The sequence below is a fragment of the Neovison vison genome, chromosome 2, assembly GCF_020171115.1.
Source record: "Neovison vison isolate M4711 chromosome 2, ASM_NN_V1, whole genome shotgun sequence".
Classification (NCBI taxonomy): Eukaryota; Metazoa; Chordata; class Mammalia; order Carnivora; family Mustelidae; genus Neogale; species Neogale vison.
Window position 1 is genome coordinate 213,764,351 of NC_058092.1, and position 25,624 is coordinate 213,789,974.

Sequence of the window (25,624 nt, forward strand, 5' to 3'; positions counted from 1 at the left end):
ATGTAACCAAGTGAAATGAAAGCTTGTGTTCACATAAAACCTTGTACAATGATGTTAACAGGGGCTTCACTTATAATCATTAAATGGAAACCTCAGGGGCCCTGGGTGGCTCAGTCATTTAGCATCTGCATTCAGCTCAGGTCATGATCTGGGATTGAGCCCTGTATCAGGCTCCCTGCTCTGCAGGAAGCCTGCTTCTCCCTCTCCCACTCCCCCTCCTTGTGTTCCCTCTCTCACTGTTTCTCTGTCAAATAAATAAATAAATCTTTAAAAAACTCAAAAAACTAGAAACCTCTCAAAGGTCCTTCAACTGAGAAGTGGATAAACCAAGCTGGCATAGTCCTACAATGGGATATTATTTCACAATATAAAGGAATAAACAGGGCTGTCTGGGTGGCTCAGTAAGTTAAGCATCTGCCTTTGGCTGAGGTCATGATCCCAGGGTCCTGGAATCGAGTCCCACATCAGGCTCCCTGCTCGTGCTCTCTCCTGCTCTCTCACTCTCTCTCTCTCAAATAAATAAAGTCTTTTTTTTTTTTTAAAGATTTTATTTATTTATTTGACAGACAGAGATCGCAAGTAGGCAGAAAGGCAGGCAGAGAGAGAGCTGGGGAAACAGTCTCCCTGCTAAGCAGAGAGCCCGATGTGGGGCTTGATCCTAGGACCCTGGGATCATGACCTGAGCTGAAGGCAGAGGCTTTAACCCAATGAGCCACCCAGGCGCCATCCCCCCCCTTTTTTTTAAAGGAATAAACTACTGATACAGTCATCAACATGGATGAATTTCAAATAAGTTACTATGTAAAAGAAGTCATATTCAAAAAGACTACACAATCTCACCTTTGGGAGTTTTTTTGGGAAAACAAAACAAAACAAAACAAAACACCAAAAAACAAAAAAACAAAACTATGAAAAAAAGGAAAACTCTGAAGCCAGGGAACAGATTCGTGGCTGCTAAGGGTTTAGGGTGAGTGAAGGAGTTGACCTCACAAGAGCACAAGAGACATTCTGGGATGATGAAACTCTTTTATATCTTGATTCTTTGGTGATAATTATACTTCTGTACACATTTGTCAAAACTCAGAACCGTAAATTAAAAAGGGTGAATTTTACCATACGTGTAAATTAAACCTTTAAAAACTTGACTTAAAAACTACATGTTTTAGGGTGCCGGGTGGCTCAGTTGGTTAAGCATCTGCCTTTGGCTCAGGTTATGATCCCAGGGTCCTGGGAACAATTCCTGCATCGGGCTCCCTGCTTAGTGGGGAGTTTGCTTCACCCTCTACCCTTTCCCCCTGCTTCTGATCTCTCTCTCACTCTCTCTCAAACACATAAATAAAATCTTAAGAAAAAAAAAAAAAAACTAAACTAAACTAAATGTTTTTTCATCATATTTATTCAAAATGGAAAGCACTGAAACGTGTTGTTTGTTCTGTTTCATTTAGGGATATTTTTCATTTCCCTATTTGTGATCTCCTGGCTCACATTTTAATTCTCTTGGCAGATTTGAGCAGGCCCAGATATCCTCTCTTACCTTGTTGCTGTAGCTATAAGGGCTTACCTCATTTGACTGTGCACATGGCCCAGTTGAGTAGGTATGTCAGGCTTCTATAAAATATCTCTCCCACCTCAACTTTCCTTCTTTTCCTCATTGAAAGATATCTTTATTCATCTATTAATGGATGCTAAGGCCTCTAGGGCAGTTCTTCACCCTTGGAAAATTCTACATTCTCAAAAACAAGGGTTTTGGTAAAGTTGGGTGGACACAAACCATATAAGGAACACTGAGCATATTTGGCAATAGGAAGTCTGCTAAAGGGTTTTCATGGAAGACTTCTTAGCTCCTAAAAAAAAAGATGATGTGTCTTGATATTACAACTGGAACTTGTTATTCTCAAGGGAGGGGACCTGATGCTAAAGCTATTATACTAAGAAAGCTATTATATTAAGAGAGAGAGAAACAGAAAACACCTGGGTCCTTGCAACACTGCTGAGCATCAGATCACATCCTTCTGGAATTGTCATTCCTTAGAATTCTTGCAAAGTGAAATAATTTTCCTATTGTTCAAGGTAGTTTAAGTCAGAGGTTTCTCATACCTGCAGGTGAAAACATCCTACTAATAGAAGGTCCTACTCCCACTGCCTAAAATGTCATAGCAAAGCTATCCATGGCTTTTAGAGTTTTCCCCTACTGCTCTAAAAAAGAAAATCAGAAAAAAATTTTGTCTTCCTAGGCAATTCTTTTCTACTGTTTGCATCTACTCTTTATCCTAGTACTTATTCCAAATCCCCTCTAGTTTTCACATGATATGGGAGAGAGTTTTCACAAATAGTTCCAACAAAAGGGACAGAGCAAACTAATCTGCAGGAATAGGAAGTGGACTGGTGGTTGCCCAGAGATAGAAAGCAAGGGATAGAAGTACTAAGAGGCGGTAGGAGGGATATAAAGGGACAAAGGAAACCTTCGGTAGGTGATAGATATGTTCGTTATCTTGATTGTAGTGAAAGCTTCGTGTATATAAATGTATGTAAAAACTTATCAAAATTAAACAAGCTCAGTTTATTATATATCAATTATGCCTCAATAAAGCTAGTAAGTGAGGGAGTTTTTTTTAAATAGTTTTAGTGAGGGGCTTTCTATTTCTGTGCAATCTCTAGAAACCTTTCCTGACCTTTCAAATTCCAGGTAGGTTTATAGACTCTTCACTCAAATTTACAGGGATACATGTCCTCTTTCAGAAATAAGTTATATTTACTATGACCACAGAGTAAATTTTCATTAAGCCAATCACCAAAAGGCTTGGAAGAAAGATTTTTATCTACTGCCCACTTCTTCTTGTAGGTTATGCTAAAAATACATAGGTACATTAAAACTCTTTAAAATCCTGTACCTTCTCAAATCACACAATGTTCTTTTGGGATCCAAGCTCTTCTATTTGCTGCTGTCAATCTCCACCTACTCTTTCACTCCCATCTCACTGGCAGTCACTAAATCCAAAAGCCTCCCTACTTTCTCTCTCTCACGCAAACATAAGGGCCACAGGGATGCTAACTAGCTTTGTACTGAGATGAATTATGAGTTCCCAAAAGCAAAGCATTCCACATATAACTTCCTATTGCCTGAGAAGAGACTTCTAGACTTCTATGCCAAGCAGGAAACCAAGCAACTAGAAGAGAATCTTTTGTAGTGTTTTCTTCTTACATGCCAAAAATCACAGCTGACAAGGGGAGGGGAGTAAAAAGAAAAGAAAGCTTACCCATAGAGTAGAGGTTGTCAAAGCTCTGGTGCATGCGGATAATCTCATAGTAGAGTTCATCATAGCTGCTGGGAGTGGGCAGGAATGTGTCACCATATGTGATAAACATATTAAAAAGGTTCACAATCTAAAAAAGAAGCAAAAGCCCATACACAGGGATCATGCTATGAAGACCAGAAGGGTATTGTCAGTAGTATGCCATTGCCAGTTCTTAATGGCTTATAAGAACTCAATGTTAAATTTTCAGGAATTTTGTGAGCTGGTTGCTTAACAAAGCCATTATTACAAATTGACACATAAACTTAACAGTTCAGTAAATTATATTAAAATGAAGATAATACTCAAACTCACAACTTCCTAATTATTTTCTATCTTTTGTATTTGTGTTCTTGAGATTAATTTACACTTCTTATACCTGTGTGGTGGGAATATCATATAATGGTGTGTTATGGCTCATCTCCCCAGCTCTGCATTCAACAATGTCACAATGTTAGCTTGAAATTGGCCATGATGGGAGTAGTTGTACCACAGAAATCCACAAATGCTACAAATCAGGGCCTTTTCCCCTCAAACATTAAACATTTATGAATACACTGGGTAACATCCTGAGAAGACAGTCAAAAGGCACAATGCCCTCCTTCTATCCCAAATAACTAGTCAGATAAATAGGCATCTGTAATGTCTCTCTGAAACCAGTGGAGCCATAATGGAACCATTCATCTGGCTGGGACACCTCCAGAGGTTTAGCTCTGTACCAACATAGAGACTACAGTAGCCTAGTTACCAGGGACTAAGGCTCACAGAGAGCGGACCCATACCTGCCCCTACCAAACAATATTCATGAAAAAGAAAGGGTCTCAAGTTTGCCAAAGACATAGGTGAGAGAGGAAGGTGGGGAGCACCAGTCTAGAGATTCAAATTCAAAAAGAAAATGAAGGCCTGGCTCCCCCTGTGCCTTAGTCCCCAGAATACTAGCTCCTGTTTCAACCTGGCCTATCTATCTTAGGGTGTGGCTTCAGAAAAAGGAAAAAAAAAATGTTTTTAACAGAAGTACAATTGACACACATTACATTAGTTTCAGGTGTATAACATAGTGATTCAACAAGTCTATACATCATGCTATGCTTACCACAAGCGGTGCTACCATCTGTCACGATGTAACATCATTACAACACCGTTGACTATACTCCCTATGCTGTAACTTTTATCCCCATGACGTATTCTTTCCACAGCTAGAAGCCTGTTCCTCCCACTCCCCTTAAGAAATATTTTTTTGTTACTCACCATAAGGGCTAATGTAAAAATGTTGTGTTTGGCCAAAAGTACGGTCTCATTTGACATAAGGAACTTCAGCAAATTTATCAAGGCTTAAAAAAACAAAAAACAAAAACAAGGTTATTAAACGAATAATCAATAGACTTAAATGAAAGCAATGGAAACAGATTTAAGAAATCCAAACAGGGCTACAATAAGTAAGTCACGGCTACCAAACGTTTTTAAAAGCCCGTAAGGTAGATATATCTAGAGCAAGCACTGACCTTCCCAAGCACGTATCTTCTGCCCACGGAAAGTTTTTAAAAATCTACTTCTTTGTGCCACTTTTTTTTTTTTTGGATACCAATGGTTTATCACAAAAGAGAGACACAAAAATTACATGATGAGGGGCGCCTGGGTGGCTCATGGGTTAAAACCTTTGCCTTTGGCTCAGGTCTTTAAAAAAAATCTTTTTTTAAAAAAATTACATGATGAGGGGCGCCTGGGTGGCTCAGTGGGTTAAGCCGCTGCCTTCGGCTCAGGTCATGATCTCAGGGTCCTGGGATCGAGTCCCGCATCGGGCTCTCTGCTCAGCAGGGAGCCTGCTTCTCTCTCTCTCTCTCTCTCTCTCTCTCTGCCTGCCTCTCCATCTACTTGTGATTTCTCTCTGTCAAATAAATAAATAAATATATCTTTTAAAAAAAAAATTACATGATGAAAGATTTCACAACTTCACTGGAATGGGCAGCTTCACTTAATGACATTTCTTTTTTTTTTTTTAAATATTTTATTTATTTACTTGATACACACAGAGAGAGATCACAAGTAGGCAGAGAGGCAGGCAGAGAGAGAGAGAGGAAGCAGGCTCCCTGCTGAGCAGAGAGCCCGATGCGGGGCTCGATCCCAGGAAGCCTGGGATCATGACCCGAACCGAAGGCAGAGGCTTAACCCACTGAGCCACCCAGGTGCCCCTCTTTTTTTTTTTTTTTTTTTTTTAAATTAAAGATTGTATTTATTTATTTGACAGAGATCACAAGTAGGCAGAGAGGCAGGCAGAGAGAGGGGAGGAAGCAGGCTCCCTGCTGAGCAGGGAGCCCCATGCAGGGCTCAATCCCAGGACCCTGGGATCATGACCTGAGCCGAAGGCAAAGGCTTTACCCCCTGAGCCACCCAGGCGCCCCACTTAATGCCATTTCAATAATGATTTCTTTCAGTCTACATACTTTCTGAGAACGTCACCATATCTAAATAAATAATCCTTATCATCTAGAACTACTTTTGTGCTTCCATATTCTGAGAGAAGAACTTGATCTTGAGCTTTCACACTAACTGGTTGAATCTCTCTACCCCTTCCTTTAGAGCCCAATCCAACAGCTACTACCGTTGTTGCTTGCAATACTATTCCTTGAGATTTTTCTGGAAGCATAATGCCTCCTCTGGTTAGTTTTGGCAGCTCTCCTTTCAACTAAAAGTTGTTCAAAGAGGGGAAGAAACTTTCTAAATGCCTGTCCTGCCATGACTGCAGCTGCTGCAAGGGAGACCCACACTCTGACCTCTTTGCGCCACTTCTTTAGAAGCAATTAAGCTTGGAAATCGGACTACAAAAGGAAATCTTAGGGACTCCTGAGTGGCTCAGACTGTAAAGCTTCTGATTCTTGGTTTTGGCTCTGGTCATGATCCCATGAATCCAGCTCTGCGCTCAGTGGGGGATCTGCTTGAGATTCTTTCCCTCTGCTCTCTCCCTCCCTCTCTAAAATAAACAAATGTTTAAAAAAAAAAAAAAAAACCTCTTAGTATTCCAAATTTACTTCCACACAGTGATCTCCCCACAAATTTGTTCAATGTATAGATCAAAATGAGGATCCCCCTCTCATCCCAGGCTGCTTGCATGTCATCTTGCTATGTTTTAGCTGTGCATTTGTTTCAAACATCATGGCTAAGAGGGATATCCTTCCATTTTAACTAGTCACCAGATGTGCCAACTATACTGGACTTCAAGCTCTTTCTCATAAAGAGAAAAAAAAAGTCCTTAACAATTCAAACAAAAGGGCAGCTTACTCTTTCCTCTCTCAACCATGACAGCATTTGCCAAAAAGGTACCCTTTCTCCCCGGTATGCTTAATGAGGATTAAAACCCAAGCAACCTCATTTAAAAGACTGACTGCCAAAACCCTAGCTTTCCACTGTAGGTATAAAGACATTTTGCAAATAAATATTAAGCACAGAAGAAATCGTCGGTTGCCTTGTTCTCTTTCACCTAAAACCATGAAGTAAATCCTACTTCTATGCCCATCATGACTACTGCCACTGTATCAACTTCCCCTACTTGATGGGAAAGTAGGAAGAAGGGGTTCAGGAGCTGCAAGCAATTGGTGGTCCTTCTGTCTTCTCCCCCTCAACCCTCCCTACTCCCATAGACACACAAAAAAAGGCCTGACCTCTTCCTTTTCTAAGACCATATCTGCTTCTTTGCCAGCAAAGAAGTCCATTCTCCCATGCTGTCTGAGCTTTGTGTGAAGCTTACTACCCTTCGAGAAGAGAGGTGAGCTTTGGTTTGAAGCAGCAGGGAATGATGAGTAGGAGTAAGACTCTCCAGATACTTGCTGCCTGCCACACAACACTCCTTACTCTCAACCTCTGAAATCAGAGGTTCAGTAAAGAAACAGCAGGCAAGGAAAAGTACAAGGGCCTGTCTACACTCTGTTTCTAAAGTCTGAATCTTCCCCTCAAATAGCAAAAAAGCCTTACTAGAGATGAAGGTCATAGGCATCCTCATTTATGAACTCCTCACCCTTGCACTAACTCAAATTCTCTGAGGTTTCATAATGGAAAGGCAAATGATAGGCAGCTGGCCCTTTTGATGTTATCTGTTAACAAGCAATCTGTTGGACTAGACCCAAAAAAAGCTCCATAGGAGCCCACTCTGGATCACACGACCTGCTTAACTCCTACCAGGAGCTCAGAGAATGAAGGGGACTAGCTAGAATCCATATAGAAATGACTAACCCAGGCCAAACCTCTCTCTTTAATGAAGATCATCTTGCCGAGTTATTTAAGGGCTGCCCACTCTACCCACTACCTCCAGAGCTTAGACAAGCCCTGTTAATGGATAAATCATCTGACAATCACAGGAGACAAGAGAAAAGAACGGATAGAACATGTGGCACAGGGCAAAACAGCAAAACACAACGGCTGGAGAGAGACAAAGCGGCTTTTGTTCACATCCAATCAAGGAGGGCTTTTGTCCCTAGCACATACAGCACAAGGATGCGGCCTCAGCAGTGGTTATGTGGTAATTAAGGAGCAGAAAGCCTGGAGGAAAAGAAGTGGGAGCGATGATTTATTGCTCCTCTGCTGGACTAGAGCTAGTCTTGATCTCTGGGATTCAGAGTCAGGGATGACAAAGTGATAAATACAAGGGGAAGAAGAGAGCAATTCTGGCACAGGCCAAGAGGCAACCTATGTCCCAACTACCACAGACATCAGTGAAGCCAAACAGTTTTGAGAAGAATTCAGCACTGCAGTACTCTGAGGGTCAGTGCCAGGGAAAACCTGCATTCTGCCCCTGTTAATTCAGGCAGAGATACCTACCTACTCCATACACAGCCCCCCACCTCCAAAAAAGGCCAGGGTTTTCTCTCCTGGAACTGGTCATTTTCTAGAGGAAATTACATAGGCAGAGAAAATGAACAAAGCAACCTTAAAATCAGTTCCCACAAGCCTCTTACATCAGGGACCATAATTCCTCCTCAAGAGAGAATGCCCCAGCATCCCATGGAATAGTGCTTTTTGAAAATCATCACCCTTTGCACTCATTCTGTCAACTGTTTGGTGTCCTCTCTATCACCACGCACACAAGGTCTGCTATGCTCTGACCTGATGTATGGGGAGTTCTAAGTCTGTGAGGCTTCAGGATAGCTGATTTTTGGAACTAGAAAGGACTTTAGAGATCATGTAATCCAGTTCCCTCATTTCTGGATCAGAAAACGCCTCTTCCCAGCACCACCCCAAGTAGCTAGTGACTGAGCTGAGAGTAGAACCTGGTCTCCTGTTTAGTGTGCTTTCTCCCCTTCCACTAAGATTAAATAAAGGTGCCAGATGGAATTAAATGTTAAAGGTAGAGATGCTTACCTACAAGTGGTGTGCTTAGATCTGCTGACTACACTATTCCCAACACTTATCTTGACTCTGCTTTATAACCTTCTCCATCTACTGGCTATTTCAGTTCGTTTTCATAAATCTGGTCCACTCTTTCTCTTGATCCTGAGGTACTTATTAAGAGTACAGATTTTAATACCTCATTATTACCTTTCTACTGCCCATTTGCAACACTAAAAGACTCCCAAGTAGCCTCTCTCAGCATCAACCACCTCAGCAGGGCCTCTGTGTCTGCTCTCGTCACTCTTCTCTGCAGCTCACCTGCCACACACCTTTTTCCCCTCTTCTGTTTCTGCCTCCTTTGTAGTATCTTGAAAGAAAGAAAGAAAGGAAGGAGGGAAAGAAGGAAATGAGAAAGAAAAAGAAAAGAAGAGAAAGAAGGAAGGAAGAGGGAAGGAAAGGGAAGGAGGGAGGGAAGGGGAGTAACAGCAGGTAACTGTCAACTAAAACTATTCCCATCCCCCTCACTCAGCTTTGTCCTCTTTAAAATTAAGATCTGAAAAAAAAAAAAAAAGAAAAAAAAAATTAAGATCTGAACATGGAATGTGATTGGATCTGGACTTTAAAGGGAGCCAAGGGCATCTGGATGGCTCGGTCAGTTAAGTATCCAACTCTTGATTTCAGCTCAGGTCATGATCTCAGGATCGTGAGATCAAGCCAGTGTCAGGCTCCCCACCCAGCGGGGAGTCTGCTGGAGATTCTCTCTCGCTCTCCCTTTGCCCCTCCCCCTGCTTGTGTACCTCACATGCTCTCACTCGCCCTCTCTCGAAATTAAATAAATAAGTCTTTTTAAAAAAAAATAAAGGGAGACAAGATCCCCTTTCTTTATGCAAAATCAGAACTGAAACAAAACAAGACAAAAACACTGGTATAAATAATTAGCAGCCAGGCTTATTCATAAGCTGTTACGGTACAGAGCTATGCATGGGATTTAAGTGCAGGCCAAAAAAGAGAACAGCTTCTTATCAGACAGGGGCAAGTCAAGGACAGGAGAAAATTGGCACTTGGGATCTCAGTGCCAACACATAAGTAGCACAGAGCTTATCCTGGCTGGCTCCTGGCTCACCACTCTCCATATGCACACGTGTACACAACACACACACACACACACACACTCATTTTTAGAAAACTGCCCTTTATCCACTTGTCCACTTGGTGTCATCTGGGCACATGACCAGCCAAACTGTTCCACAGATAGTCACAGAAGTAGCAGTACATAAGAGAAGAGTTAAGATAACTATAAAAGATAAGAGGTTGGTTGTATAAACATAGCACTGTTCATGAGTCATATGTCGGTAAGAGCTTGGTATCAAGTACATGTTGTAGTCATTGTGGAGATAAGGGGGGACAGGATGTCTTTTTTTTAATATAACCTTTTGGTTCATCGTGCTTCCAACTATGTTTTGAAGATTTTTTATTTATTTTAGAGATAGAGGGAGAGAAAGAGAGAGAGTGAGGGGGAGGAGCAGAGGGAGAGGGACAAGCAGACTCCCCACTGAGCATGGAGCCTGACAACTCAGGGCTCAATCTCACTACCCTGAGATCGTAACCCGAGCGAAAACCAAGAGTCAGATGCTTATCTGACTGAGTCACCCAGGCACCCCTCCAATTTTTAAACAGTTTCTATAAGGGGAGAAGAGGCTAACACAAGCTCTTCTTTACCAAAGACTTGATGCTTCATCTGATATATTTCCAAAGAAGAAGGGCCTATGTTAGAGTAATTCAACACTGTGTAAACAGTGTTACCCCTTTGGTGAGTAATGGCTGCCGATCCCCACAAAACAGAATGGCAGGGCTTATCGAAGACAGTGTCCTTTTAGATGCAGACAGGCTTTGTAGTTTAAACCTTCCGGGCCTTAAGAGACAATTCTCATCAGCTTCCATCCTCCATAGCCCCCAGGAATGGGCTGCCCCAAAATGCCAACACCAGAGAGACATATCATATAAAGAAATGTATCATATCTTCTTGCTGAGTAACCACCACCACAGGTTAATAACTGTGCCAGAAGCTCACACAAAGTATCTCAAACCTTCCTCTTTTCTACTGCCCTCTATGTGACACATTAAAAAGAGAGTTAACTACAGAAATCACTTGCCCCAAACTACACTCATCTCTTTTCAAAGGGAGAAATATAGTGGCCATAAGTGCTAAGGAAGGTAACATATATTAAGTGTCTGCTAGATACTAAGCATTATGTAAAGCACTGAAAGTACATTATTCTCATCAAATCCCCTTAACTATCCAATGAAGAAGGTATTATTGGTCCCGATTTACAGATGACTAAATTGAAATTCAGGAGAGTTAAATAAGTTACGCAAAGCCACAAAACTAGTTGGAGCTAAACTGTATCAAGGGCAACAACATATTGGGAAGAAGATCCATGAATTCCCCTTGCCAAGGTCTTATACAGCTGTACTGGTTCCACCTAAACTTAAATTAAAAGAATGTTTGTTGAGGGTGGGAGAGCTAGCTTTCTAGGGTCAATACCCATATTTGCTACCTAAACCATAACTCTAGTTGAACTCCATTGACCTGGCCCTCATATATCAAAGTGGCCAAATGAAAAAATCCTATAAGGTCAAGTGCATCTCTCTCCTAAGAATGTGAGGATTTCATTCCAGTGACCTAGGACACTTCAACCTGCACACTCTCAAAAACAAGAGGTGAAAAGGAAGGACTCAAACAAGTATTTATACACCCATGCTCATAGCAGCATTATTCATGCCAGCCAAAAGGTGGAAGAACCCAACATCAACTGATGAATGAATAAACAAAATGCAGTATATACAAACGATGGAATAATATTCAGCCTGAAAAAGGAAGGAAATTCTGACACATGCTACAACATGGATGAACTACAAAGACACTATGCTAAGTGGAAAAAGTCAGTCACAAAAGGACAAATCCCGAATGATTCAACTTATATAACTAGAGTAGTCAATTCACAGAGACAGAGAGTAGAGTGGTGGTGGCCAGGAAGTGGAGGGAAGGAGAAATGTAAGAGTTATTGTTTATAGGGTATAGAGAGATTCAGTTTGGGAAGGTAAAAAAAATTCCGGAGATGGAAGGTAGAAATGTTTCCAACAATGATGTGAATATACTTAATGCCACTGAACTGTACATTTAAAAATGGTTACTGGGGGGGCACCTGGGTGGCTCAGTGGGTTGGACCTCTGCCTTCAGCTCAGGTCATGATCTCAGCATCCTGGGATCGAGCCCCACATCGGGCTCTCTGCTCAGTGGGGAGCCTGCTTCTCCCCCTCTCTCTGCCTACTTTTGATCTCTCTCTGTCAAATAAATAAATAATATCTTTTAAAAAAATAAAATGGTTACTGGGTAGCTCAGTGGGTTAAAGCCTCTGCTTACAGCTCAGGTCATGATCCCAGGGTCTTGGGATAGAGCCCCGCACTGGGCTCTCTGCTCAGCAGGGAGCCTGCTTCCCTTCCTCTCTCCGCCTGCCTCTCTGCCTACTTGTGATCTCTGTCAGATGAATAAAATTTTTTAAAAAAGGTTAAATTTTATGTATGTTTTACCAATCAAAAACAAATAAGAGGTCAATGTTTTTCTTTCTACCAACACTAGCAGGAGCCCCACAAACATCCATCCCAACTTTCTATAACCTCGCGTAAGTGACTAGCTAAAATTTACATCACGGTATACACAGCACGGAGTACATGGCCAAACACACAATAATGTTTCCTCTTTGATGAGCTAAAGAAAAGGAGCCAAATATGCTCAATCAACAAAGAGCCACGGACTCTTGGGCAGGAATGCAAATTCAAAATGAATCCTGAGTAGCCTTCAAGACAGCAACACTATGGCCGCCTTCAGAATGATTGAATTTCACCATCAAAGCCACCAAAGCACTTAAGTACCAACAATAGTCTAGGAAATCCTTGGGGATCCTGGATTAGACTGCTAATCTTTGCTAACTCTATTAAATGAGGCTCCAGATACCTGGCTCCAAATACTCTCAACCTACACTGAGTGAAAAATAGAGAAGTTAGGTCAGTGAGATATTTGAGGCATTATATTCCACATGCAATATGGTTAAGTTGTAGGGAAGTAGGTGCTCCGTACACATTTGTTTCTTCATTGGAAAGTCTACCAGGCACTTTGAAAATTTTGTTTCTGGGCTCTTTTTCAGGAACTACAAATTGGCTGCAACTGCTGCCTCTTCTGACTCTACTAGAGGCACCAGTCAGTCTCACACTTAGCTTTGGCCCAAGCTCCTTCCCGTGGGGATCCTGCACGTCAAGTATGGCAAGAGTGCGCCGAAGTTCTGACTTCTGAATGCAGATACATGTGGAATATAAGATAGCAAGCAGGTTCTGGGAAGCTGAACCAGGAATAGGTACCTTGATGATTTCCTGAGTCCCAAGTGAATTCCCAGAGGCAGAAACAGATCTGTTTCTCAAATGGGAAGAATTTGGTGCCATCCACTTGAGAATCCTGCCACCTCACACAGGCCTCCCTTACCCCACAAGGAGCCTTGTTTGCAGAGCTGCTCTTAATATCAATGTACCCCACATGATGAGGACTCCCCCAGAATTTTTTCCTGAATTGCTCTGAATTCAAGGAGAGATTAGCAGTAAACTGTGTTGCCATGTAGAAGAGTAGAATGAATAATGGATATGGGAACTTCTCCAGGACTAAAACCTGTCCCCCACACTGATGTAAACCAGGTGCAGAGAAGAACAAGCCAACTACAGGAAGACACAATTAAGTGGTAGCTCAGATGCCTGCCTCAGAGGAGCAAAGGGGAGGATTAATTATAAAACCAAGTGAATGACATTTAAATAATATTAAAAACAGGAAGGAGACAGAGAGCCTTTAGCAGAGCACAAATAAATTGTCTCCAAAGAATCAGGTCAGAAAGAGCTATTATTTTAACAATTTTAACATACTATAAAGAAAAAGAGAAAGAAAGCAAAGACAAGACTCAACCAGGCCCTATGTTGTGGCCTGGCACAGAGCTGGGAGGAAATGCCAGAGATCCAAATCAAAATGCGCTCATCTGGGGAAATAGATAATTTCACAGTGACTGATAGAAGAGAAATATTAGCATCTCACTTGCTTAAAAGAAAGGCAGAGAAACTCCAAGGACAGGCTAGAAATAGCACTAGTATAACAAGCCAATGCCTCCCAAACCCCAGAGGCACTATAACTCTAGCCAATTCCAGCATCTCTGGACAAAACCACCAATTACCCAGGGACACTGCCAACAATCAGTAGGCTCCCTGTCAATCAGCAAAGTGGTGCAGGAAGGACTTAGAAGCCAACACGTACCAGTAGAATAAACACAAAATACACCAGGTGGCCTCTCAGAATATAGGTATCTGTCTGGCTGCAAACCCAAGCCCCTCACTTAAAGAGGCCAATGAATGAAACAAGAAAATGAAATGGTTTTGGTTGTGTGCTATAAGCCCTGCAGGTGAACACAGGAGAAAAGGTAGTACATCTGATGGGAGGATTCTGGGAAGACAAGCAGAGTAGAAAGCAACAGGTATCTCTCTCCCTACCCAGACAATCACTGCAGTGACGGAATCTGTCTGATGTTAACTATTTTGGAATTCCGAAGTATGGTAAAGGTTTTCAGTTTCCAAGGGAAGACTTTGATGGTAAACTTTGGGTAATTTCGGTCAATTTCAGCACTTAGCAAAGTAGCAACTAGGCATTCCCCACCCCACCTGCCCAGCCATGTTGCCGGGCAAGAGCATGCACACAGCTTGTAGGAGGTAGGGTGGGCAAAAAAGGAGTCTATTCCCTAAATACTGGAGATCTGTGCTTGGAGAGCTGATTCCTGCTTCTGATTACGGAGATGTAGACAAAGAAGCAAGCTGCCAGTATTGCTGCACCTCCTCTCACTGAGGCAAACCCATCCCCACCCACGTCAGTTACATCCATGAGATTTAAAAGGGCCAAGTATAGGGTGCCTTCAGCTCAAGTCACGATCTCAGGGTCCTGGGATCAAGCCCCACAGCGGGCTTCCTGCTCAGTGGGGAGTCTGCTTCTCACTGCCCTGTCTTATGCCTGTGCTCTCTCTCAAATATATCAATAAAATCTTTTAAAAAATAAATAAATGAAGGGCCAAGTGCCCTTTTTTTCTCCACCTTCATTTTTTTGTATGTTTCTTCACAGAAACAGAGCCAGACATTTAAGACTAGAACATTCAAAAACAACTGCATAAGGGCACCACTGTGGCTCAGTCAGTTAAGCATCTGGCTCTTAATCTCAGCTCAGGTCTTGATCTCAAGGTCATGAGTTCAAGCCCCGTGTTGGGGGTCCTTTAAAAAAAAAATTAATTGCATATACAGGGAAATCTAGAAAGTAACTGCACATGCCCAAGAAAAGGCTCAGAAGAGAGCAAAGAAGACATTAAGTTTACACTCACGCTGAACATGAGCAGAGATAGCCTACAACAACAACAACAACAAAACAATAAAGAAAAATATTAACCAAAAAAAGCAAACTCTGAGGAAGAGAGAACTGATTTCTTGAACCTGAGAATATTATATTAAGTGAAATTAGCCGGTCGCAAAAAGACAAACACTGTATGATTTCACTCACTTGGGGTGCTTAGTGTAGTCAAAATCATAAAGATGGAAAATGGAATACTGCTTGCCAGAGGCTGGTAAAGGGAGGAATGGGGAGTTCTTGTCTGGTAGGTATAGAGTTTTTGTTTTACAAGATGAAAGGAATTATGGGGAGAGATGGTGGGGACGGCTGTACAACAATGTGGTAAACATTTAATACCACTGAACCACACATCTAAAAACAGTTAAGATGGTAAGTATTATGTGTATTTTACCACACACACACACACACACACACACACACACACCCCAACAGGCTGCACTGCCTAAGGGCTCCACACCCCTCTAGATGAACTGGAAAAAAGAACAAATTCTTATTTTAAATGGAAGTTCGGTTCTGTGTTACATTTTCCTTGCTGTTGAAGTACATCTGCTTAAAAGGGAAAATAAGGTTCTCAACTATCTCCAATTCCCCGTTTACTTGGGGACACTGCAATTCTCACAGTCACCACCCACCCTCTTCTTTATCATGAAAATGTGCCCTTATGTGAAAGTTCCCATATGGAACTCAGACTCTGGGAAATGCAGGACCCCATACACCTTGTTCCTGTGCAGCTGCCTCTAAGCATGCTCAGAAGCCAGTGCCTTCTAGGGTCCTATACCACCTGCTTATTTTTTCCAATACTGTCCAGCTGAGAGAGAGCTAAAATCATCACCCTTTAAGAAATCGAATTGTCGGGGCGCCTGGGGGGCTCAGTGGGTTAAGCCGCTGCCTTCGGCTCAGGTCATGATCTCAGGGTCCTGGGATCGAGTCCCGCAAGGGGCTCTCTGCTCAGCAGGGAGCCTGCTTCCCTCTCTCTCTCTGCCTGCCTCTCTGTCTACTTGTGATTTCTCTCTGTCAAAATGAATAAATAAAATCTTTAAAAAAAAAAAAAAAGAAATCGAATTGTCAGTGAGACCACATCTCAGTAGAGGCATGTGACGTAGGATCAAGAACTGTACTTCCTGCCAAAATGTGAGAAAAACAGTAACAGACCTGTTCTGCTCACTGGAGATGCAGGGAACAATGATATCTCATGAAACCAAGTATGCTCCTTTAGAACTAGTACAGGCAGAGCATCAAAAGCACAGCTACTCCTTCCTCTGTCTCTTTTGGTTGACAAGATGCTAATAGGCCTATGAGAGTTGACATTTCTCTGGAAAGGAAGTGACTTCATGTGCAGAGAAAAGAACAGAGATTTCTCACTCTTTTCAGGGGCTTTTTGGTGGGAATCTTTTTCTGCTTCTAACAGGCTAAACCTGTTAGAAATTCTTATCTTTTGCTCCTGCCAAGTTTTTGAGGGGATGAAAGAAAGAGTCAAAATAGTATAAATTTTAGACTTAGCCAAATGTGGTGATTTGAAGGAAAAGAGAGTCTTCTGACATTCCTTTTCAGTCCTAGGGCTTTCTACACTGCTGTACAAAATTATGGAAACAGAAAAATGCCTTCTAATGACCCTGTATTAAAACATTCTGAGAGAAATTGATCATATACAGAAGAAAGAAGCCTCCATCTTTTTGCACATAGAAGCTAGAGCAGTCTTAATTAGGCACATCAAGCCTAGAATACATCTTGTAACATATTCCCCTACATCAGAGAAAATTTGGGGGAAAGAGGAAGAACAATTTAAAAAGCAATTTTAAAAACAAAATAGCAACAACAGCTGCCGAAATTCCTCTCCCCATCTACTCTAGCTGTTTATTGCTTTGTCCTTCCTTCCTCCCCATACCTTCTCCAAAACTAAAAGAAGCAATATTGTAGAGTTATATAAGATCTCACCATTGGAGGAAGCTGGGTGAAGGGTGCGAGAACTTGCTATACTATTTTTGCAACTTCCTGTGAGTCTATAATTATATCAAAATTGAAAGTTCAAAAAAGAAACTAAACAAACAAACAAACAAAGCTGACAATTAAAAGTTCAAAGGATAGTTTCCCGAAACCAGGAGGGGCCACCAAGCTGTCAAAGCTATACTTACTTATACAAGAACACACAGGTCCATCCATGGCTCAGGTCAGACTTTCTCTTGAAAATTTTCAGCCCTATGTGACAACACCTACAATATAACAAGCTTCCAACAAAAGCCTCACTCCCAGTCTCAAGGTACACCTAACCATGAAGTCACAGACTTCTGCTAGTGATGAGAAAGCCAGCTGGATCCACAAAGCTGTGACACTCTCTGGGTTTTCCATTCTTCCCAGTAGGTTATCTAAAAGGTCAGGCCATGTACAATTTCTCTCTTTTTCACAAAGCTGTGAATGCTTTGGATGCTATTTAGCACAGTGAAGCTGAACAGATTGTTTTGGGGGCTTTGGGGGCCTTTCTTCCTGCAGGGAAGCAAATGTTGCCTAGTGATCTGCGTCTGAGCACAGAAGTCAGGAACTCTAAGTTCTAATCATGACTCTGTTTAGTATCTGGTTCCATGATCCTTAGCAAGGCACTTACCCTCCTATACCTCCACTCCCTTCCCCAACAAATGGTGATAAAAATAATGACATATAACCCAGGGATGTGGCAAAGTGAAAGGGTAAGAAGGACGGTGATCCATAGATAAATGTCGAATATAAAATGTCAGTATAAATCTGCCTTTAAATCGACCCATGTTTTCAGACTGTGGAAAGCTACACTATTTAAATGCAGGCTGCCTCCCCAGTGCCCCTACTGCCTGCAGTGGAAGGAAGTAAAATAAGCTGACTCCATGAAGCTCTGTTCAGGTCTTTTCCTCTCTAACAACTACATGCTTCTCTCTAAACATTCTGCTCATTCTTTGGTTAATGGCTTGGAAACCATCAAAGTTTCCATTTTTATTTAGTTAAAAGCAATCCATGTATCTGTAGATAAGGAAGAAACAGACAAAGAAAAGAGAAATCACCCACCACTCCCTTTCATATCAACAATTCAAATAGGGGTGACGGGGCGTAGCTCAGTGGGTTAAGCATCTGATTTTGTCTGGGGTCCTGATCTCTCAAATAAGTAAATAAAATCTTCAAATATTTTTTCAAATAAAAAGGGGATAAAAGTCTGCTCAACAGATACATGACAACAAACATCCTACTGGATTCTATTATTATTACTGTTGTTGTTATTATTGTTATCATTGTTGCTGTTACTGTTGTGAGACCCAAACACAACACTGTGCTGCTTTAAGAGAATGCTGACTCATTACTAATAGAAATTCTACATGTCCACTTATTCATTTATTCATTCAAATGTTTTCTGAGACCCTGTTATAAGCCAAGTAGTGTGCTGAGGATAAAGTGATGATAAAAACATGGGCTCTGCCCTACAAAAAGTTTTTTAAGAGGAAAGAAAGATATTTAAATAAATCATTATACACTTATGCACACATTGCAAAACAGTGCAATATGCTAAAATAGAAACCTGAAGTGCCACAGGAAGACACAGGAAATAAAATATAGTGACCAACATGCTCTTTATCCCCAAGAAGTTCAGAGAGGAGGTTGGGAAGCTAAAATTCCTAGGAGGAATACAGTATGATCAGTAAATAAAGAGAAAATATTAACACAGATAATAAGATATTCTGTGAAAAGAGAATCAATTGGGAGGCCATGGAACCTAAAATTAAGACAGGGATTTTTAAAAAATGTTTATTTATCCATTTATTTATTTTTAAAGACTTCATGTATTTGACAGAGTGAGAGACAGTGAGAGAGGGAACACATGCAGGGGAGTGCCAGAGGGAGAAGCAAGCTCCCCCCAGAGCAGAGAGCCAGATTCAGGGCTCAATCCTAGGACTCTGGGATCATGACCTGAGCTGATGGCAGACGCTCAATGACTAAGCCACCCGCTCAATGACTAAGCCACCCGGTGCCCCAAGACAGGGATTCTTAACACAGGATCATGGATGGCTTCAGAGGGTCCGTGAACTCTCTGAAATTACATGCAAAATATGTATATGCAAAATATGTATATGCAAATGGACATTTTTCTGGACACAAAGATCTTATCTTTCATTATATTCTCAAAGGTAAAGGCCTATTTTCTAGTATCTTGGCCTAAAACCCAGTTTTCTATCTCTATAGAGGATAGTTTTAAGACCTAATCTTTTATCCAAAATAGGAGATCTAGGTAGCCTAGAGGTCAGAGAAGAGCTTTTGAACTTTCCATAACTTAGTGAAAAATAGTGATTGCTCAAAAGAGGGCAATGACAGAGACAGGCCTTCTTTCTTTCCCTACCCTCGTTAGAGTTAGCCTAAATATATTTCCCCACATACTCAGATACTATGGTGACGGGCATCATATAAATAGACAATGGCAGCAGGGAGAAGGTCAGGGCTTATATCTGTAAAATCAAGAGGCCAGGCAGGATTAAACCCCTAAATAATCCAGCTACCTTATTCTATGGGAATTTGGAAGGGGGCCTCTGGTTACCTTCCCATTAACAAGGAGTGACTGCAGTCAAACAGCACAGGAATAAAAATCACCATTTGAAGTGCAGTGATAACACACACCCACATTCCAAACAACAAAGGGCATTTGGGCCCTAGCCAATTGCTTCCTAGACACCCAACGGCTTCTGTGTGCCCAATCTAACAACACATGCCTTACCAGTTTTATTTATAAATAAAATTCAATTAAAGTTCTCAGCACAGTATGGGGATCTATACACATAAGCATATTTACCATGGTGAGGTTCACACACCTCCAGCAAATCCTTAAGTCTAGAAGGCAAAGAAAGAGTAAAAACATGGGCTTACCAACATATGAGGGGTACTGCCAGCCAAGGAGTGGGAGGATCCATCATAACCACATTTATATTCACTGATTGCAATATTATACATTATTATGGGCTCTGATGCATCAGATGTAGTAGAGTATTTTGCAACGTTCCTTAACACCTGCTGCTCTGTATCTCACTGTGTATGAATACAGGGAGCCAGGGTTCCAGGAGGCACACCCAGTCTACATAAGAAAATGACCTAACCTCACTTGGCAGAGAACTCCAGTACACATGCCTATGCCTCAGGAACAAGAAGTCATCCCAGCATCACTAATAATTATCATGTACATCTCCTCCCAGCCTATCAAGGCTTAGGATGCCAGTCAATCAGTCGTGAAATAGCACAAAATTACAAACAGAGCTGCACATGACAGAAAGTACTCCAAGACATAAAGTCAAGTGATTGAACAGGATAAAAATGGTCTCCTGCCTCACGATTTCCTAGCCAGAATAGGGAAATGCTAAGATCAAGAAAATATAAATACAAAGGACATTTTTTTTTTAAAGATTTTATTTATTTATTTGACAGAGAGAGATCACAAGTAGGCAGAGAGGCAGGCAGAGAGAGAGAGAGGAGGAAGCAGGCTCCCTGCTGAGCAGAGAGCCCGATGCGGGACTCGATCCCAGGACCCCGAGATCATGACCTGAGCCGAAGGCAGCGGCTTAACCCACTGAGCCACCCAGGCGCCCCTACAAAGGACATTTTTAATCTCTTTAAAAGATAACTGACTCTTGGGATGCCTGGGTGGCTCAGTCTGTTAAGTGTCTGCCTTCAGCTCAGGTTATGATCCCAGGGTTCTGGTATAGAGTCCCACATCAGGTTCCTTGCTTAGTGGGGAGCCCGCCTCTATCTCTACCTACCACTCCCCCTGCTTGTACACTCTCACTCTCTCTCTCAAATAAATAAAATCTTAAGAAAAAAAACCAAAAAGATAACTGACACTTTTAACAAAAATGATGGCAATAGGGGCACCTGGGTGGCTCAGTGGGTTAAAGCCTCTGCCTTCAGCTCAGGTCCTGGGATAGAGCCCACATCCGGCTCTCTGCTCTGCAGGGAGCCTGCTTCCCCCTCTCTCTCTGCCTGCCTCTCTGCCTACTTGCGATCTTGGTCTGTCCAATAAATAAATAAAATCTTTTTTTTTTTTTAAATGATGGCAATGTATTTTGGGGTTTATAACGTATATGCCAGTAGGATATAAGACAACAGTACCACAAAGGACAGGATACAAAGTGGAGGAAGGAAAATAATGGAAAGCCCTGGGCCCCAGCAAGAAAGATGAGGGTAAATGGTAAAAGGCAATGTAACAGAACAATGAGGAAGAGGACCACACATGATGAGGATGGGATAAAAGCCAGAGAGATCCCAGGAACCAGAGACAGGATGGCTTGGATAGAATGGGGAAAAAAAAAAAAAACAGAATACGAGAGAAAAATCAAACCCAAAGAGAATCAAAAGCAGGCAGAAACAACTATTAGCACCAACTCGTTAGTACTACAATGGGTAACTTCATCCCAGTTATAGACATAAACCATTTGTCCTTGTTTTAAGTCCTACAACTATACCAACATCCACAGATTTGTATTATTTTTGTGTTTTCTCTTTAATCGTAAAGTTTTAGATCCTAGCCATCATGTAACTATTCATAGACAACCACAATAATCCTATATATTAATAAGAATTGTTCCTACCTAGGAAACTCTAACTTTAGTCATTTCAAGCTCTTCTGATCTCTTTAGATCTTTAGATCTGATCATCTCAATCTCAAACTCTCACACAAACCTACTCTTTTCTCCTAAAATACCAAAATGCGACTATTGCCACTTAGTGTTATTCTCCTGTTCACTCTTCGCCACCATAGGCAATAACTGCAAAGAACTTGCTAATCCATTAATTAAAGATCTCTATTTCCCATTATAGAGGACTAAATTTAGAAAGCCAAATTGGGTTGGGAGGAAACCATGTGTCACAACAAGTGAGATGAATTCCATGGAAGGGGGTGGGGTTACTGGCCTGTTTCTTACAAAGCCTCTGACACTAACACACCCTCCTCTACTGAGAATACACATAAGCTCTTCCATGGGTGGAACAACCATTCATCACTGTAATCATCTGAAGAAGACTTGATTGTACCATCAGGTCACAAAAGCCACAGGACCTATCAGCAAGCAAATGCCTCAGGGAGCATGTCTCCTCGGCTTTCCTGAAACCTCCAATTTAGTTACACAAAAGAAAGGGGTGGCAAGCCAGCATTAATTGTACCCTTAGAGAAGAGCCACTTCCCGCCCGCAGGAGTAGCTGTGACTTTACTGGGCGACCAAATGGATACAAAGACAAAAGTAAACACTGTAATTTGCTGTTTTTGTCTCTGGCACAGGGGGAGTGGTACAATTGACACTGTCTGTAAACAGTAATAATGCCAGATGTAACACAAAGAACAGGATTTCCCCCCCATCTCTCCACCCCCTCCCCACCCCCTCTCCCTATGACATTCCTCCTGAGATTACTCATCTTGAGGAAACACACAGAAGCCTCCCTATAGTCCATATGCTGCTACCACATGGAACTGAGGGAGAATCCAAGTTTGTACTGACTCCTCCCACCTCTTATTCAAAGCAAGAATCATTAGAGCTCAGGATATATTCAATTGTTTCTACCAGCTGACAAAAAAATACAGGGAGTAGAAATTTAGGAGGAAGTATGGACTAGATACTCGACATGCCTACATCTGGATAAGAACAAGGCTGAAATGACAAAAAGTATAAAGGAAAATAGAAGCATCCAAACAAACTAAAAAGTTTTAAAAAATTTCATCTGTGCCTAGGCCTAGGGGCTCATAAGAGATATAGGAAAAGAAGATTAATTCAAAAGAGAAAGTTACCTGACCATAGCTCCCGCCAGGTGTAATGCAGGCGTACTCTACACTTCTTCTGGTAGCAAAGCAGTTTATGCACTACCTGAATGCAGCGTCTGTAACAGAGAAAAACCGGGATAAGCCTAAAAGTATGCTGAAACTCACCACAGATACCCTTTTCTTTACGAAGGCAGCTTTGCTAAGGCCACTAAAGATGCTGGAGATGAATTTGTACACAAGTAAAAGAAAGAAACTCCACCTTGCTGTGCATAAACTGTCCCCCCCCAACACACACACACATACAGACAATGCTTGTGCTCATTTCCTTTATCACTAGGAAAAGGGGGCTATAATTGCATATAGATCAGCAGCCGATCAGGTATTACAGATACCATTTCCTTGAGCATCTTTCCTTTGAGAAAAGCATACATCAGTGGACCTGAGTTAAGACTACTCCATTCAATGTTGCGCACATAGGCTATAAAAATACAAAATTAAAGACCATGACCTGAGCTAAAATCAAGATTCATATGCTTAGCCGACTGAACCACACAGGTACTCTTCTTCAGAGCTACTGAAATTTATTTTTAATTTAAATTAATTTTTAAATTAAATTTTGGTGTAGGGGCGCCTGAGTGGCTCGGTCAGTTAAGCATCTGCCTTCAACTCAGGTCATGATCCCAGAGTCCTGGGATCAAGCCGGGCAGCGGGCTCCCTGCTCAGTGGGGAGCCTGCTTCTCCCCTGCCTACCATTCTCCTGCCTACCATTCCCCTGCCTGTGCTTGCTCTCTGTCTCTCTGTCTCTCTCTCTCCCCCTCAATCTCTTTGTGTCAAATAAATAAATGAAATCTTTTTAAAAAATTCTTTATTTAATTCATAATTAACTTAAATTTTATTTACATTAAAGTTAAATTAGGATGCTTGGGTGGCTCAGCCAGTTTAGCGTTAAGCCTTTTGGCTCTGGTCATGATCCCAGGGTACTGGGATCAAATTCCACATCAGGCTCCCTGCTCAGTGGGGAGTCTGCTTCTCCCTCTATTCCTCCCCCAGCCTCTGTGTTATCTTTCTCTTATGCTCTCTTTCTCTCAAATAAATAAATAAAATCTTTGAAAAAAAGGAATTAAATTAAAAATTCACTCTTCAGTTGCACTAGCCATATATCAAATGCTCAACAACCAACCACATGTGGTTAGTGGCTACCATATCAGACAGCACAACACAGAACTCTTCTATCATCACAAAAACTTCTACTAGGTGGTACAATTCTAGATCACTGGAATATTCAACATTACTCACATCACATTAACATATATGTTTGGGAGAGTATTTCTAAATCAGCAGTTAATAGGCTGAGATGAAAGACTTTTCAAACATTATAAACCTAACAAAAAATATTTTTTCACCTATGATTGGGAGAGGGTTTTGAAAGCGTAAAAAGCCATGGAGGATAGTACAAAGTAGAATACAGCTGAAATTTACTTCCTAAAAATGAATATCTTGTGTGTTTTTTTAAGAATGATTACACTAAAACCAAATCATATGGGAAATTACATTTGTAGGAAAGAACACACAAGCATTACTATGCTTAATGTATATGTTTATACAAATCGATAAGAAAAAATAATATCTCTAATAAGGAAGATGAGCAAAAGAAATAGCCAACAAATCCCCCACCCCACCAAAGGGGGTAAATATGGAAAGTTAACACCTTTCTACAATATTCAACTACACTTTAAATAGGCATATTAAAAGACTGTTTTTATGTATCAAATTAATACAGATATTAATGTTGACAAAGGTACAGCGAAACAGCCACTTATACCTTGTAAAGGAAAGTATAATTGGTACATGGCCCCTTTAGGAGGCAATCTGGCAATCTCTATCAATAGCCTTAATAACGTTTATACCCTTTGACTCACAAACACCACTCCGGAGAATTCAGCTTTACCCAGAATACAAAAACTAAATGCTTTAAGCCAAAAGATGTTCATCATAACCTCATTTGTAATAAAAGAAAACTGAAAACAACTGTGGAAATAACATCCAATGCTGAGAGAACAGTAAGTAAATCATCACACATACAGCTGTTCTCCCTTATCTGTGGGGGATACATTCCAGTACACCCAGTGGATGCCTCAAACTGTCAACAGTATCAAACCCTCTATGTTCTGTTTTTCTCCTGTACATACAAACCCATGATAAAGTTTAATTTATAAATTAGACACAGTAAGAGATTAACAATAACCAATAATACAATAGAGAAATTATAACAATATACTATAGTAAAAGGTACCTGAATGTGGTTTCTCTCTCAAAGCATCTTATTGTACTGTACTCACCCTTCTTATGATAATATGAGATGATAAAATGTCTATGTGGTGATATGAAGTAAGCTGAATGATGTAGGCATTGTAATCTAGCATTAGGCTACTACTGACCCATGGTATACAGGAGGAGGAACATCTGCTTCCAAACCACAGAAAATGAAACAACTGAGAAGGGGAGACTACTGTATGTTATGTACTAAATTATGTCCCTTCAAAATTTGTATGTTGAAACCCTAACCCTAACCTAACTAATGTGACTGTATTTAGCTATAAAGCCTTTAAGAAAGTCCTTAAAGGGGCGCCTGGCTGGCATAGTCAGAGGAGTGTGCAACTCTTGATCTTGGGGTCGTGAGTTCAAGTCCCACATGGGGTGCAGAGATTAAATTAAAAAAATTTTTTAGGGCGCCTGGGTGGCTCAGTGGATTAAGCCGCTGCCTTCGGCTCAGGTCATGATCTCAGG

At 41.3% G+C, this 25,624-nt stretch overlaps 1 protein-coding gene and 1 pseudogene across 1 annotated transcript in view; both read right to left on the reverse strand.

The window, feature by feature from the left end:
* The window catches only part of ARMH3 (armadillo like helical domain containing 3), a 182,735-nt gene that overhangs the window by 99,160 nt on the left and 57,951 nt on the right, over window positions 1–25,624 (reverse strand). Inside the window, exons 20-22 of the mRNA XM_044240358.1 lie at window positions 22,865–22,953; window positions 4,542–4,624; window positions 3,258–3,384 (exon numbers count right to left, since the gene is read on the reverse strand). Coding sequence (XP_044096293.1) covers window positions 3,258–3,384; window positions 4,542–4,624; window positions 22,865–22,953 — 299 coding nt within the window. The remainder of the gene's footprint in view (window positions 1–3,257; window positions 3,385–4,541; window positions 4,625–22,864; window positions 22,954–25,624) is intronic.
* LOC122901044 lies at window positions 5,644–6,099 on the reverse strand (annotated as a pseudogene).